This window comes from Nematolebias whitei, chromosome 15 (genome assembly GCF_014905685.2).
Source record: "Nematolebias whitei isolate Nwh7 chromosome 15, NemWhi1, whole genome shotgun sequence".
In the NCBI taxonomy this organism is placed as follows: Eukaryota; Metazoa; Chordata; class Actinopteri; order Cyprinodontiformes; family Rivulidae; genus Nematolebias; species Nematolebias whitei.
The window spans coordinates 22695823-22712912 of record NC_056512.1 but is presented as its reverse complement, the minus strand read 5'-3'; the positions used below and the strand labels follow the sequence as shown (position 1 = coordinate 22712912).

Sequence of the window (17090 nt, the reverse complement as noted above, 5' to 3'; positions counted from 1 at the left end):
TATATATATATATAAATATCTATATATATATATATATATATATATATATATATATATATACATACATATATGTATATGTTTGTGTCTATTTTGAAGTTATAGCCCCCCTTGGAGAAAACTCCCCCAGCCGCCACTGTCCAAGTGTCTATGAGTTACTTGGGTATAAGAACAGAGGTAGGTTTTAGTTTCCTCTTTTTACTTGTCTGAGGTGGTGCATAGTGATGGATCCTGGCAAGAGGAAGGAACAAAGTAGTGGTCAATGGTGGCCTTGGCCACCATAATTTAATCTTCAGCCATCTCACTGCCCCTCTCCCCACTCCCCCCTTCTGATCATTTGAGGGAACTATAAATTTGAGCAGTTTACAAAATTAGAAAGCATAATTCTCAAATGTTAAGGGTGGCCAGTTTACATAAGAATGAAGGTGGCCATCTTGAATTTTGACATGGACACCCATTTTTTTTACAGGGGCCTCTCTTATTCCTTTATGCAGCCACACACTAAAATGGAAGTCTGTAACTCATTTATTTTTCAAGTTATCCAGCTTACAAGTTCACTGACAGACGGATGACAGAATTCAATTTTTTTCTCTTGGCTATGCAACAGGGGACAAAAAGGATCCCCCAAGGTTTTATGGTGCCGTCAGACTCACCAGTTGCAGAATGGGTTTTGGTTATCTAAGTACATTTTATAGAAGTTAGGTGGGACATCCTATCTCCACACACAACCTCACGACTTTGCCTGGATACAGTTTACTATCATACCCACCCAGGATGTTTGACAGGGGTCGGTGGAATGTCTGATTTTACAAGGCAGATTTGAAGGTAAATGGGCATGACAAAGACAACAAGCAAAAGTTTTGGACAGATTTAAAATTCTGCACAATGCAAACTCTAATACTGATGTTATCAAATGGACAGGGGACAGTCATCATTGGGAGCTCTTGACCACCAATGCGTGTAGAAACACGTTTGGCACCTAGCAAGCATGAAAGCAAACTAACCCGTGCAGCTCTTGAAGGCAAACACTCACATAAGGAGCAGAGTTTGGATCAAAATTAGACCTTCTCAAAGTATTTAGAAGTTTCCTTTATTACTTTTTCATATTTTGTTAAGGTAAAACCTAAAAAGAATCTCTGTGAGCATTGAGTCAACGGTTGACAAAGGGTTTGGGACCTTTTATAACCCATCATAAATTTAACAAGCAACTGAGGAGTTGATAAAGCTATTTCTAATCAATACAACAATTTTTAATAAGTAAGCAATACGCTCAATGCATGTCAGCACATATTCTTACTTGTGCTACAGCTGACTGAAGGCTTGGTGTAAATGTCATTCCAAGCGTAAAGTTGTCCATATTTTCTCTGGAAAAATAAAATTTCCCATTTAACCAAATAAATATACTGGTACAAGACTTTGAAATGTGGCAGCATGGTGGCACAGTTGGTAGAGATGTTGGCTCTCAGCAAGCTGGTCGCCCTGGTTCAAATCCCAGCCGGGGGCCTTTCTGGGTGGAGTTTGCATGTTCTCTCTGTGCATGTGTGGGTTTTCTCTGGGTACCCTGGTTTCCTCCCACAGAACAAAAACATGCATGTTAGACAGATTGGTGACTCTAAATTGTCCCTAGGTGTGAATGAGAGAGTGAATGGTTGTTTGTCTCTATGTGTCCCTGTGATGGACTGGAGACGTGTCCAGTGTCCCCCGCCTATTGCACAGTGATTGCTGGACATGGACACTAGTGAGCCTCATGACCCAAAAAAGAAGAAGATAAAAGATAATGAATGGATGGACTTTGAAATGTGTGAATTAAGTAATCACAAATTTTCCTAACAAGGAGTTTTTCTTGTAAAAGTTAGTGTAATATTCTGGCCAACTTCCTTTGAGTCATGCTGATAATAAAACAATTGCAAAATTCAGCCTGATTAAATTGGCTGACTAAATAATCTGTCAATGTCGTCAAAACTTTAATGAACTGTATTCGAGACATAAAGAGTGCTGAATAGACAAAATACGAGCCTTCATCGTACAAAGTATATGAGTGTGTGTCAATGTGCACGCATGGAGCTGGTTTCTGTGCTATTTCATGCATAAATGTCCTTTGTCTGCACGTGCGTGTGTGAAAACACACACTTGCAGACAGATGAATGCAGCCTTTTTGCTTCTTAATGACCATTCATCTGTGGAGGTAAGAGGGACAAGAAGCATTACCTCGCTCTCACTCCGACTGATAGTTTAATACAGGTGGCCACATTTACAGCTCCAGACTCTGTAAAGACGCCGGCAGGACGATGGTAATGGCTTTATGTAAGACACGAAATGGGGCAGTTTGATTTAAACTGAGCAGCAAAAGTTTCATCGAGAACGTAAAAGTGGACACATGATCTTGGCTGTGACTTCTGAAGGTTATAGGTGGAAGCGTTCACACAAAGAGCCACTCAGCACGTTCCTAACTGGGGACCTTTAGGGAACTTATTGATCCGTTTGCCTCTTCCCACATTAACAAAACGCAAAGCTCAGTCAACAGGAGCACAGCTGGTTCCTGCAAGTCGAAACGTGAACTGACCGCAGCCTTGACTCTGACGTCAATCATTGTTAAGGCAGCTTGAACCATTTCTGCTGGGAGACAAAGCGGCCTTTGCCTTTATTCAAAATTTAAATACAAAAATACAGTTAATACCTACGGTACATATAAGGACTGTTAATGAAAAAGCTAAAAAAAATCTTCTTTCAGCTGCTCCCTTCTTCAGGGGTCGCCACAGCGAACTATCTCGCACGAAGACTTGGTGATTTTTTTTTTTCCTGACACAACCACAGACCACTGAGCTACCACAGGCCTCTGTGTGGAGCAGAGAGCTGCCACCTAGGGCACCTGGGGGAGTAGATGGTGGGGATTATAAGGACCTTGCTCAAGGTCCCAGAGTGGGGTACATGAGGGTGGAGGCAGGTGTGGATGCTTCACCTATCTCACCCACATTTTGATGATCTTGTCGGTGTGGGGAGTTGAACTGGAAGCCTTCCAATCATAGGCTCACCTTGTATAACCTCTGCCCCACCACTCCCCTTTTAAATTAAAGGTTTTAATTTAATGCAATATAATGAAAAAGCTTTGTTATATTACATTAAATTAAAACCTCCTAATTGTTGTACCTTGTTGGTAAAATCCCAAAAAGTCCAAAACCAAATTATTTTGTTGTTTCTGCAACTATTAGACCAGAACTCACTTCCACGCACACACAGACACACCTGTGTGTACCAAAGTGTGTCCTGCAACGAAACATTTCCTGTTCTGACCTCAAACGTTTCGCATCCTCTCTCTCCCTCCTAATTAGTCAGACGGCCAACTACTCCACTGTCTTCCTGCAAAGTTCACTCTGATTGCCCGGATTCTTAACAGCACGCACCTTTTAAGCATCGGTAGCTTAAATAACGGTGTCACAAAGTGTGAATTAGGTGCAATCTTCATTTGCAAGCTCCGCCAACAAATAATAATACTGACAGCCGTATAATTTACACTTGCTTGACTTCGGGAAACACAAACAGGCTTTTTATTTGTTGACCTGTGAAATCTGGCAAATTTGCGCCGACTAAACATTGAAAAGCCAGCGCACAACAAGGGGAGGTAAACACTGATGAGTGACACGGAGAGGTGAATAAAAAATATGAAAACGAAGTGCAAACACAGACTCCTCACCTCTCCCACCATGCCGTTCCAGGTTCCATTGATTTTCTTGCCATGCTTTCCATTAGTGACCAGATAAAGGTCATACGTAAATTTGACTGACTTGGCGATCTTCTTCAAGATGTCGATGCAGAAGCCCTTACAGCAGCGCTTGATGTAGATCCCCGACTCCTTCGTCTGATTGCTGCACAAAGACAGAAGAAGAATATTCAAACCAGAATGTACACGTGTCTGAAGTGATGTTTACGATCAAGAATGTCATGTTTTTCTTTCCATTTGTGCTTTAGACATTTTCTTTGGTAGATCTGTTTACTTCTGGACAAACATGTACACTGTAAAAAATGTAATTATATAAATCTTCTGATTTTTCCTTACAGATTTTTCCTGCATTTTGAAATCCAACATAAGACTAACATACAGATGTGTCACAAAAAATTAGAATATAGTGGAAAAAGTTCAGTTTTTCTTCTCAGTCATTAAAGAAAGTGAAATTCTCATATTATACAGCTTCATTACACAGAGTGAAATATTTCAAGCCTTTATTGCTTGTAATTTTGATCACTAATTTAGATTTTTTATTATCTGTAAGCCATAATTGTCAAAATTACAAGAAATAAAGGCTTGAAATACTGTATTTCACTCTATGTGTAATTAATCTATGTGCAAGTTCAAGTTCAAGTAAACTTTATTGTCTCCTGATGCATGCTCAATAATCCAGGTAGAAAAATCTAAAAAAGTTAAGTCAGATCCTCTGACTTTATTGACATTACCATCTCATGTGGTACATGTACACATGGTCCCAGTTACACCAAAAAATAGCAAAATATAAAGTTTAAAAAGAAACAGTAAATAAGGATCTAAGATATACACTAAGATATACACTAAACTACGCTAAACGGTATGCGAAAAGATCTAAGATATTCGCTTAGTCACTAATAATGTAAAATAATACGGTATATTAAACAGCAGCCTGAACATGAGTCTGTGGTGAGCATATCGGTATGAATGAATACAGCAGCATAAGATAATCAGCAGCATGAGATCAGCAGCATGGATAAGCAGCACAGATAAGTCACAAATCACCCATTAAAGTGGCATTACAATGATTTTTCTTTTTCTTTATGTAATTTTTACTTCTCTATGTAATATATGAGTTTCACTTTAGGAAGTAATTAACAAATTAGAACTTTTTGACAATATTCTAATTTTTTTAGATGCATCTGTATTTTCCCTAACATTTATTAATAATTTAATAGTAAATTAATTGTTTTTAATGTATAAATTTAAAGTTATGTTAAATTAAAAGGAATTATTTATGCTTTTATATTGATTTGATTGTTATCATACAAATATTTTTGCTTTAATTTTTCCTCCATTTCTAATTGACATCTTTATGCAGTTGCTCCACAGCAAGAAGATCCTGGTTTGAAATCCTATCCGGGGTTTCTCTATGTTACGATTACATGTTCTCCTCATGCACGTGTGGGTTTTCTTCTGATACTCCAGTTTCCTCCCCCAGTCCAAAAACATGGATTCTAGGACAACTGAATAATCCAAATTACATGCACAATTGTCCATCTTGTGTTTCTGAGCTGGCCTCGCAATGCACTGGTGACCTGTCCAGGGTGTACACCACTTCATGACCTTTGACCCCTAAAGTTTGGGACCAGCTTTCTGAGATGCTGAACATAATCAAGTGAGGATAAAACATGGACAGGTGAATAAATCGTAATTTTTTTACTGGCAAAATTCTATTTTGTTGCACTAAATGTTGATTAATATGCAGTTTTAATTAGATATTTGTTATAACATTAATATTTAACAACTATTTTATGTAGCTTTTATAATATAAATATTGACCATATATGTTTGTAATTTCAGTCATACATCTGAAAACAACCATCATTTCAAAAATGACCAATTTAAATACAATTTAAACTAAAAACAGTAATTAAAGCTTACTGTATTTTTACGACATGGCTAATATACATCTTTATTTGTGGTGCACCAGTTGCTGGAATATTTCTGTTTTATATGAACTTGGTAACATTTTATAATAAGGTGCACAAAATTTCACTAACAACTAGGGAACGCCTCGGGAACGAATCAGGAACAGATCAGGAGCTAACGGGTAGTTAACCAGTACTTACTGGGGAACACACAGCCAAGCCTTATTAGGAGACTACTGGTTACTTATCTGGGAAACATCCATCCATCCATTATCTTTTACCCGCTTCTTCCATTTTGGGTCACGGGGGTCGCCAGTGCCCATGTCCAGCAATCACTGTGCGAGAGGCGGGGGACACCCTGGACGGGTCGCAAGTCCATCACAGAGACACATAGAGACAAACAACCATTCACTCTCTCATTCACACCAAGGGACAATTTTTTAGAGTTACCAATCAGCCTAACATGCATGTTTTTGGTCTGTGGGAGGAAACCGGAGTACCCGGAGAAAACCCATGCATGCACAGAGAGAACATGCAAACTCCACCCAGAAAGGCCCTCAGACCGGGGTTTGAACCAGGGACCTGCTTGCTGAGAGGCAGCAGCTCTACCAGTTGCGCCACCGTATCTGGGAAACAAAGAGGAACTAATCAGGAACTAATGGGTAGTTACCATGGAAACCAAAAAGAAACGAATCAGAAGCTAATGGGTGGTTAACCAGTACTTACTGGGGAACACACAGCCAAGCCTTATTAGGGGACTATTGGTTAGTTATCTTGTAAATGAAGAGGAACTAATCAATAACTAATCAGTAATTACCAAAGAAACCAAAAAGGAACGAATCAGGAGTTAACCAAATGTTAACCAGTACTTACTGGGGAACACACAGCCAAATCTTATTGGGGTCTACTGGTTTGTTACCACAGAAACATAGGATAAATTCTCCATGTGGGTTCTGAACAAACCCTGCAACAGTGAGGTCACAGCTCATTATTGTTTAAAACCTGTTTCCTAGTGATTACTGATTTTATTGGCTTCTTACCACTAATCAGTGGTAAGAACTGATTTCATAATCTTGTACTGCTGTCATCTTAACTATGTCTGAGCTGTGACTTCACTGGTGCAGGGTTTGTTCAGAACCCACATGGAGAATTTCTCCTCTGTTTCTGTGGTAACAAACCAGTAGTCCCTTAATAAGGCTTGGCTATGTGTTCCCCAGTAACTAAGTACTGGTTAACTTCCCATTAGCTCCTGATTTGTTCCTGAGGCGTTCCATAGTAGTTAATCAAAATTTGTGTACCTTATTGTAAAGTGTTACCATGAACTGCATGTTATGTTTTGTTGTTTCATGTCAAGCTGTAATGTAGGAATATTTTTGGCTTAGTCTGAAATTAGAGGCTCACACTGATTTGATTTGTTTCCGACAGGGTACAGTGTTCCTCATGCAGGTGCCGCTGAGCGGATCCACGTCTTCCACGATGACGAACGGAGCCTCCTCCAATGTCACGATGGACAGGTGGTCATCTTCCTTGCTTGCTGCCCCCCCATACAGCTCATGGCGAGGCCACACATGGTATTTCATGGACAAGGAACCATTCTCCCACTTACCCACCTGCAGAGACGTGCAAAAAAAAATAAAAATAACGATAGATCACCTTCAAACTAAAAGAACAAACCCAATATTTTATTGAATCCACTCGTTTTGTATTTATTTTCCCCCGTTTCATTGCAGTTACTACGAATAATTGTCTTTATTTAGATATTTCAGTGACTGAGCCTGCAAGCACTATAATATAGGGAAATAAAATGCATCACCTAGATGGAATCAAAGTGAAAAATGAAAGCAGATTATATTTCACACAACAACAACTTCAGTCCATTAAAGGAAAGAACTGCTGCTCAGCTGCTGCAACAGTTCTGAAGTGCATCATCAAACACGAATAAAGAACTTTGTCTTTTAGTGAATCACACTATTTTAAAAGCTTCATTACGTGCAGTTTTTTACATATAATTGCTGCTGCGCTACATGTCAATTTACTTTCAATGTGGCAATAATCATTTATTTTGATGGAAACGTCATGAAAGGAGAAGAGAAGCAACTAGTGATGGTTTATGTTTGGAGAAGGAACGGAGAGGGGAGACGAGGACTGGGACCCAAAGCAGGAAAAATGAGAACAAGGTTATCATGAAGGACGGCGCTGATACAGAGGGTAGAGCAGAATTTAGATCACGAGGAGGAGGGAAGCCACGAGAAGGTAGACAAAGAGGCACAGAAAAGTGAATCGAGAAATCAACTAAAAAATAAGATATGAAAACTGATTCATTAGCAGCAAGAAAGTGGAACTAAATAAAAGGAAGGAGACAGAAAAGCAGAAATCGAGCTCATTCAAATGCAAAACTCTGGTTCTTCTGAAGAAGATGGTCCAGCTGGATGTGTAGAGGACCCTCTAACCCCCGTGGCTCTACTCGACTGAACAAGCATCACCAATTAGTAAGTTTTCACCCTGATCTCTCTCTGGAACCCCACCTGGATGTTTCAGTCACTTTCATCAAGACATGGTTAGAAGTGACAATTGAACACAGTACAAGAGGCCCGGCGGGACAGGGAGCTGTGCATTTTGAGGATGTAAAGTCCAGTTTGCACTTATTAAATATGCAAATGTGTTCAAACACGTTGCGCTCCAGGGAGCACAAAGTTGGCAGCACGGCTTGGAATGGATAAGCCGAGGCTGTGTATCCCCGGAGCACAATGCAGTTTTTTTTATCTCTTTCTCCCTCGGCAGAACAAAAATTGGGTGAAAGAGGGAAAGTCACAAAAAACAGAGATAGAGAAAACTTTGTGTTTGGATGTGGAGGGGCAACAAAGAGAACTGACCATTACCAGAGTCTTTACTTCTGAAGTGCAGAGGGGAGAAGGATAGTTGAAGGAGCTGGGAGTCATTAGAAACCAAGAAAAGATGTTTGGCTTGAAATCAAATTAAACACGACGAGTGAGAGAGAAAGCGGGAGGTTAAAGTGGAGGTGAGGGAAGGGGTGGTGCAGGCCACAGATAGGAAGAAAAGGAGGGAGACTGGAGACAAGCGACTCACCTTGTTCTCCGATCAGAGGACAGAATATAGATTAGACAGGGAGAGGAAAGAGGGGAATACTGAGAATAAAGGACGGGGGGAGATGGCAGGACACAGACAGAGGTGGAGCAGCCGTGTGTGCATGTTGGGGGTAAGACAGGTCCATTTCAGGTTCTTGCCATTTGCACAAGTCCATCTTCTTTCTTTCTCATACTCAGACACTTTTTGATCAATAACTTTTTAACAGAAAATATATTTTCAAAGGTTAACAATGAAAAATACAAGACATGTAAATGCATAATGTTTATTCAGGCGTGTAGAGGATCAGCAGCAACAATGTCAATGATAAAACAAGACTGACGTCACCATATCGAGGTCACAGGTCACAGGTCACAGGTCACAGGTCTGAAATTAGTCAAGTTGATAGACAGGACTTTTCTAATGAGAAGCAAATCCCTTTTGTTAAATTTGCTTTCAACTCACAACCAAAGGAAATGGTCCTGTTTGTATCATTTTTGACAGAAAAGCTTATTGTGCACTATAAATTTACATTAAAAAAAACTTTCACTTAAACAAGATTTACTTACTTTACAAGCCTTAACAAATAAAAGCTAAATAAGAAGCTTCACCTGTGGGATTGTTTTCAGTTAGTAATCCAGCCAGAGCCATGTCATCGGCATATTTGAATAGAATACAGCTCTGATCATTAATCACAAACTCATTTGTAAAAAGAGAATAACACAGAAGAGAGAGGACAACGTTGAGGGCAACCAGTGCTCACCGTGTGCACATAAGAAGTGTTACGACCACCACAGATCGTCTGTGGACGACACGATAGGAAATCCCTGATCCAGAGACCCAGGCTTGAGTTGACATTAAGATCAATGAGCCTCTTTAAAATAATATGAGTTTTCATTGAGTTAAAAGCAGAACTAAAACCTGCAAACAATATTCTTACAAAACTTTTGGGGCTCATAAGTGTTTGTAACTGTATTCAACAGAGTCAACACAGCATCATCAGTGCCTCTGTTGCTTCAAATTGGAGTGGGACTAAAGCAGTGGCCCCAAAATTGTCCAGATGACCGACAAGAACCCGCTCCACAGTCTTACATAATATGGAAGTTATGGCAATAGGTCTAAAATCATTAAGTGCAGTTGCACTCTGTTTCTTTGGCACTGGCCTTATTATTGAAAATTTCCATGCATTTGGCACCGTTCTCAAATTGATAATATACTGGAATAGCTGTGTAAAGACACCTTTCAATTGGGTAGCACAGTCTTTGAACAGACGGGCTTTAAGGCCATCAGGGCCAGTAGCCTTGTTTGGTTTTAATTTAAAGTCTTGTTGCATCATTATGCTCTATTACAGTTATTGGAGTCTCCAAAGGCAGGTTCTTACACAACTCATCACTTTCACTTTAAGTTGCAATTCAGTCCCCATCCAGATCAGAGTTTGGACTTGGAGAACCACTGTTGTTGGATGGTTTAATCATTCCATTAAAAAAGATTTCCAGAAGTGTTCAAAAGAATCTTGTATAAATAAATAAGTGGATTGTAGCTGTGAGGAGAAACTTTGTGAGGCCACAGACTATAGCAGGTTTTTACTTAGCAACAGAAATTAAACAAGGGTCACTGATGCAAGAGTTTGGCATCATAACGACGCCTGGCATCACTGTTTACTTCTTGGAAGTAACTGATTTTATTGTATTACACTTTGAAATGTTCTTGGCACAACGGGGCATGCCCTGTTTTGCAGAATCAAGCAATATCTGAAATGATGAAATAAACAACTCAGCAGGGGGTGATGAGGAGAGTGGAGGGTGCCCAGCTGATCGGGGGTGACGTAATACGTAATAATTTATAGCCACATATTGTTGCCAGCTAATATTATCCCCCCCTCAAATAGACACAATTTTAGCCCTTACAGCTTTAAAACCTCATGTTTTAAACCCAATAATGGTCAATCAGGTCATCTGGACAGTTTATTTTTGTGGAAAGTTGTTTCGCCCTCTATCCGGAGGGCTTCATCAGTCTGAGGAGTCCCAAGTAAACTGTTTTCCCCACTAAGCAGTACACTCCTTTAGTGGACCAACCAGTTAGATTGTGATAAGATGGTTTCTGGGGGCTGTCCTGTCCCCTGTTGACTCCTCCCAGGAAGGCAGCCACAGATAAAGTGGTTCAAACATCAAAGTTCATGCTCAATCATCCAGGTACAAAATCCAATAATGGTCAATCAGGTCATCTGGACCGTTTCTTTTTTGTAGAAAGATATTTCGCCCTTTATCCGGAGGGCTTCATCAGTCTGAGGAGTCTCAAATAAACAGTTTACTTGGAACTCCTCAGGCTGATGAAGCCCTCCGGATAGAGGGTGAAACGTCTTTTCACAAAAAAGAAACTGTCCAGATGACCTGATTGACCATTATTGGATTTTGTACCTGGATGATTGAGCATGAACTTTGATCTCATGTTCTAATCCCATGCGCAACAAACTTCTAATCTCAGTTTAGTCCTGTGTTCCTGCACCTGTACCTGCTTATGTGGGGGCAGGAGCCACACTGATAATAGCTCAAAAAGCGGGCGGCACTCTAGACAGACTGTCAGTCAATCACTGGGTTGACTTGAGGAGACAGGCAATTATTTGCATACCTATTCACACCTACAGAACTTCTGAAGTCAGCAATTAAACCTAACCTGCACGTCTGTGTACCGTGGGAGGAAAATGGAGTCTAAGGAGATCCCCCACGCAGGCACAGGGAGATTATGCAAACTTCAAGTAGAATTACTACAGCAAGCCAGAAGGCTCAAACCCCCAAATGGAAACAAATGCCGTGCAACTTAGGCTCTGTGTTGGCATGAAGAGATTAATGTGGAGCAGACAGGACTGGTTCTGGGGTTTGGGCAGAAAGATCATGAGCCAGTCAGGAATCTCTGAATATGATGACTGTGGCAGTGACCCTTGAAACCTGAGTAGAGCAACCTGATAATGTGCACAGCAGTGATGATCAACTGGTGGACACCTGGATGTAATTGACCCATGAAATCATCCCATCTGGCATGTGAAAGATGAAGTTCCCACAAAAAACCAGTAGCAGAAGTCAGCTGTAAAGCAGCTCAGGAAGGGTTTGGAGCAGTGTCTTTGCCTGAGCCAATCAGAACGCTCATACACAGAGCAGTGAGGAAAATCAACTTACAGACATGCTGGTGACCACCTACAACCAGCAGCCCCTGTTTTATTAACCTTTTACAGCTGAACTCCCAAGCTTGTGAGCTGTTGTAAGGATATAAAATTCCAGTAGGTGCTAAGCTGTGTGGGCACCTGATTATGTTATAAAATATAGGAGCAAATGCAGAAATATAACATTCTATTAGTATGAATGTTTATGAAGCATTCACTCTATTTTGATCCATTTTTCTTACGTACGTTTTTCAGCGCAAATCTTGTCCCACAGTTTTCAAGCTATTTCAACAAATCACAAATCAAAACATTCAGCTCTTTGCTGCTATGACTTTTGGTATTGGTGCAACTTTAGCTTTTTGAAATATTTAGCCTTTTCTGCCATTTTTTTTCTCATAGAAAATGAATTGAGCTCATTTTATATCCTTCAAATCTTTAGATCTGTTTAAAACCTTTTACTGCTCCTTTCACATTTTGTTCTGGTTCAGCTTGTTTCAGCTTCTTTGTGCAAATTTAAACGTTTCTTTCTGCTACTTTCAGCTAATTTCAGCTGTTTTTTTTAGCTGTTTTGTGATCCTTTCAGATTCTTTCTGCCAACAAGAACATTTTTTGTACTTCTTCTAACTTCTTTCTGCTTATTTCAGTTTGTTATGCTCCTTTAAGCTTATTTCTGCTAATTTCAGCTTTTTCAGCTACTAAATAGCTGTTTTATGCTAATTTAAGCTTTTTCAGCTAATTCCACAGTTTGTGCATTCATGTCACCTTTTTTCAGCCTAATTCAGCAAAAAAAACATGCTCTCTCTGCTTCCTTCTGGTAATTTAAGCTTGTTTGTGCTTTTTTAGCTACTTTCCTGACGTTTTTTGCTAATATCAGCACTTTTCAGATAATTTCCACTTTTTTGTGTTCATTTCTCCTTCTTTCAGCCTAAATGGGCAAAAATGTGGTATTTCTGCTTTCTTCTGCTTATTTAAGCTTGTTCTACCTTTTCAGTTACTTTTTAGCTAATTTCAGCTTTTTCAGATAAATTCAAGTTTTTCATGGTAATTTCTGCTACTTTCAGCCTAATTAACTTATTTTTACTAATTTCACCTTGTTATATGCTTCTTTCAGCTTCTTTCTGCTAGTTTCAGCTTTTTTTTTATTTTTCAACTTCTATTTAGCTGTTTTTATGCTAAATTTAGCTTTGTCAGCTAATTCTACATTTTTTCAGCTCATTTCACCTCTGTTCACTTCCCTTTGGTAGTTTATCTTCTTTCTGCATTTTCAGCTACTTTTCAGCTTTTTTTTGTTGTTGTTGCTAATTTCAGCATTTTTAGATAATTTCCTAAAGTTTGTGCTAATTTCTGCTTATTTAAACCCAATTCAACAAAATGTGTGTTATTTCTGCTGTCTTCTGCTAATTTAGGCTTGTTCTTCAATTTCAGCTACATTTCAGCATGTTTTTAGCTAATTTAGCTGTTTTCCAGCATTAAGCATTCACACTGCATTTTTCCATGAAATACAATTTCCCTAGTTATTGATTGTGTCTACACCGAAGACATACTGTACAAAGTATTTTTTAACGTATCAGTGCCAGAGTATTGAATGGTACCTGTAAAGTGTATGCAGTGGATACAGGGCAGGTCTTAAACAGAAACCCTGAGTTTGATCCATGGAAGATCAGAGCCTAAAATTAGTTTGATCTTTTATCCAATCAAGGCTAAATGCATTTACTACTTAAAGTTAGATTTTTAGGCCAGATTTAGTTTTATTTTATTTTATTTTTCTCATCACAAAATGACCATGGTGGCTCACGTGCCTGCATGTGCTCCAGGCAAATGTCAGTATAAAAGAAACATAAACAAACTTATATATTTTTTAAATGAACTTGCATGGAGATCAGGAGAGCAAAGGCAGGATAGTTGAGGCCTTCAGTTTATTTATTAAAAGCAGTGTCTGAAAGAGCACTGCAAACATTTAGAAGAAGACGTTCCAGGAGCCGAGGCTCAAACAACAGATCAGTCCACTGTGTGCTGCACAGATTCTCAGAACATAACATTTCACAGCATGCAAAAGCAAATGTTAAGTAGCTTCTACATCAGCAACCTTAATGCAGTTGTAGTGTGGGTGCTGGAAGAGCTTTTACTGCGCTTGGCCTTGGAACCTACATTTAAGAAAGATTCAATAAATTTTTGTTACTTGCGAGATCCTAAAAAGTCAAGAAAGTGCCTCCTTGAAGCAGAAACAAAAAAATAAAATAAACCCATATTAACACAGTTACAAGGATCCAAACGACCACATTAGGACCAAAGCAAATGCACAAAGAAAAGCTGGACTCCCTCAAATAATTTTAAGGATCCTGAAGTGGTTCCCTGTGGTTCAAAAGCATCTATCATCTGTCAGGCAACAGTAACGGTGCATTTTGTTAAAATAAATCAATGAAATGCATCTGAACACTGCAAACAACAACAAAAAGGTCCTGATTTCCTTGAAATTTAGCAGCAAAGGTACAGATTTCCATCTGGTAAGAATAAAGCACGGGTTATAAAAGCAGAAAATACATAAACAATTGTAAAGTATCCGTCATTTGAGCTATTAAACCAAAAATAGCATACAAGATAGATTGTACATACGGTATTGCACAAATACTAAATAGTCATATATAAATGTTTTGGTTATTATTTTGTATTTTTGTGCTATTATGGGGAAAAAAACTCAAAGGTTAAATTGGTTAATACTAAAATAAACTGAATATAGCATTACTGATCCTTTTTTCTAATATGGTTCATGTTTATTCTTGTCTTAAAATTCTTTCACAATAGTTACAACAACAAAAAAGTAACTGTTTTTAGTGTTGTACATGAAAAGTGAAGGACTATGTAATACATAACAGATATATTGAAACTGTTTTACAAGAGTTTAAATTAAAGCCGGCCTTAGACCAGGAGAATTTTAAAGCAAAACTAAGTGATTTTGTTTATTATGTCACTCAAAGGCACCTTGACTGAGCTGATAGTTTCTAATCAACGGAGCATTTAGAATGCTTAAAGTTTAAAAAGAGTGAAAATCATGATAAGAAACATGAAATGGTCTCTCATTGAAAATAACTGACACGGCTCATATTCTGATAATTTACCTCCTTTTTTTAACTATTAATGTTGAAGAACGATGATCTTTGTGACGTAACAGATAAAACGTTCAGGTCGAATTATCTTGCGTTTCTTTTTGCACCACAAGAAACCTGACACAATCGAACACACATCACACAGTCTCCTCGTGTCTTACCCTGTCCCACTGCCTGTCCTTGTTGAGCAGAATGATAACAAGTTTGGGGTGCATCTGGTAGCCATCCTCGCTGAACGACAGATTACGTCCCTCAAACGTTACATTCATCAGGTACCTGCAGACAAAAACAATAAAGAGACAATATGACAACTTGTTTTTTCACCATTTGTGATAAATGACTTTGTCAATTTATTCCGTTTTGGGCAACATAATTATTTCAAACCCAGAAACATGATCTGCACTCGTGCAAGGCGGACACATCCTCTCCCTCTCCGGTTCTCTTCCTGCTTTTTTGCTCTCTGTCTGTTTATCGGAGCTCCTGATACACTTCTTCCAAAACTAAAACTACTGTCATGGATCTGGTCAGCTGGACTTTCAACGCAATGGACAAAATCTTTTCAAGAAAGCGACAGGGTCCTGGAGAGCCCTCATGCCCCGCGGAGACTCACGCAGCAGGATACATCATGGATTTGGGAGCTGATGTGTCCTTCCGTTCTGTCTCAAGAGGACGCCAAAGACATATATAACTGGATTTATGATAGCAGGGTTTCTGCTCTCTGGCATTGGTAGAGACCTATGTTATAAGCTATTAAGGAAGACGGTGGTGGCAGTTTCGGCAATGGCAAAACTGCCAAGTCTGTGTGACGGTTTGGCTCGTGCTTTGAGTACTCAAAATCAGTTGATTTACGAGATAAACTGTAAGACAGAAGCGATTTGTGAGAATCGCAGGCCACCTGTGGCTTTGGGACTCACCAGCATGTTGGGGACGACCTTGGAGGAGCCTTGTCTCAGTGTCTTGTCCAGTATGGATGTTTTGTGTGCCTACTGACTGTGAAACAAATTGCCAATGGGGGATAATAAAGATTCTTGAGGTTGAACTTGAATCTGTGTAACAGGTTGTGAAAATCTGTCCTTTCAAGTAAAACCAATTAAAAATCTCCTGTCATTGAGTGTGGCTTCTTTGAGTAAGTAAGATAAAAAGAGGTTATTTTAATTCCAACAACTTACTAGAAACTTACTGGAACTTATTGGAAACATTTTGAACAAAGATCTTGTACAAATTGTAAGCTCTCAGGATAGGTGTTGTGGATCGGTTTCAGCTACTACCACCCCAACATCTGTAAAACTGACTAGTTAAAGCCATTTTTGTTGTTGTTGTTTTTGCAGTCAGCTGGCTGTGGCAGTCCTCTTAAAATGAGTTGACTCCAAAAGTTATTCATTTTTTATATGTACATTCAATGGATACAATTTTCATAAAATTTGCCCAGTTGATCATGAAATATTTTGCTAACAGACAAACAACCATGCACACACACACTCATGGGCAAAAAAACATTATTGCCCATTTTATGTCTTTCAGTGGAAAGCAATATAGTAAATGATATATTTATGAAGCAAGCCACTATCGTTACATATCTAATGGCTAAAAACTGTGTAAAGAAGCAATTTTTGTCTAATCTGTACAGAAATACCTAAAATAAAGTTTAAATTGATCAAAATTTCTGTTGATACTAAAGTAAAAGTCAGTTTTAACATGTACCAAAAGTGCATTCAACAAACAAATACACAGTTTACAGGAAGGTCTGAAGAAGTACAGCACAGCTGCAACATTTTATAAATTTAGTGAATGCGTTTTTGTGCGGGTTGAAGACAAAACTTAATTTTCTTCTGCCAGCTGTGTAAAACACATTTATCTTCATTCAGATAAACACTGAGCCCACACAGCATCCCAGCAGACACAGTATGTTCTTGCAGTAGTTAAGGGTCAAACAAGCATGGGAATGTATCAATGTATTTAAAAAATAACAATTTTATATCTGTTCAAATGAACTCCTTCACACACAGACTCTCTTAACTATTTCCATTATTCACCATTAACTCCTCCTCTTTTCCTAGTGACTGTTGCCATGGATATCTATCTATCTATCTATCTATCTATCTATCTATCTATCTATCTAT

The 17090-nt window shown here is 38.9% G+C and overlaps 1 protein-coding gene across 1 annotated transcript in view; it reads right to left on the bottom strand.

Annotated features, from left to right (window-relative positions):
* LOC119421106 (glutamate receptor ionotropic, NMDA 2B) overlaps positions 1–17090 on the bottom strand; it is an 89738-nt gene that overhangs the window by 35702 nt on the left and 36946 nt on the right. The window contains exons 5-7 of the mRNA XM_037688502.1: positions 15132–15246; positions 7027–7235; positions 3682–3860 (exon numbers count right to left, since the gene is read on the bottom strand). Coding sequence (XP_037544430.1) covers positions 3682–3860; positions 7027–7235; positions 15132–15246 — 503 coding nt within the window. The remainder of the gene's footprint in view (positions 1–3681; positions 3861–7026; positions 7236–15131; positions 15247–17090) is intronic.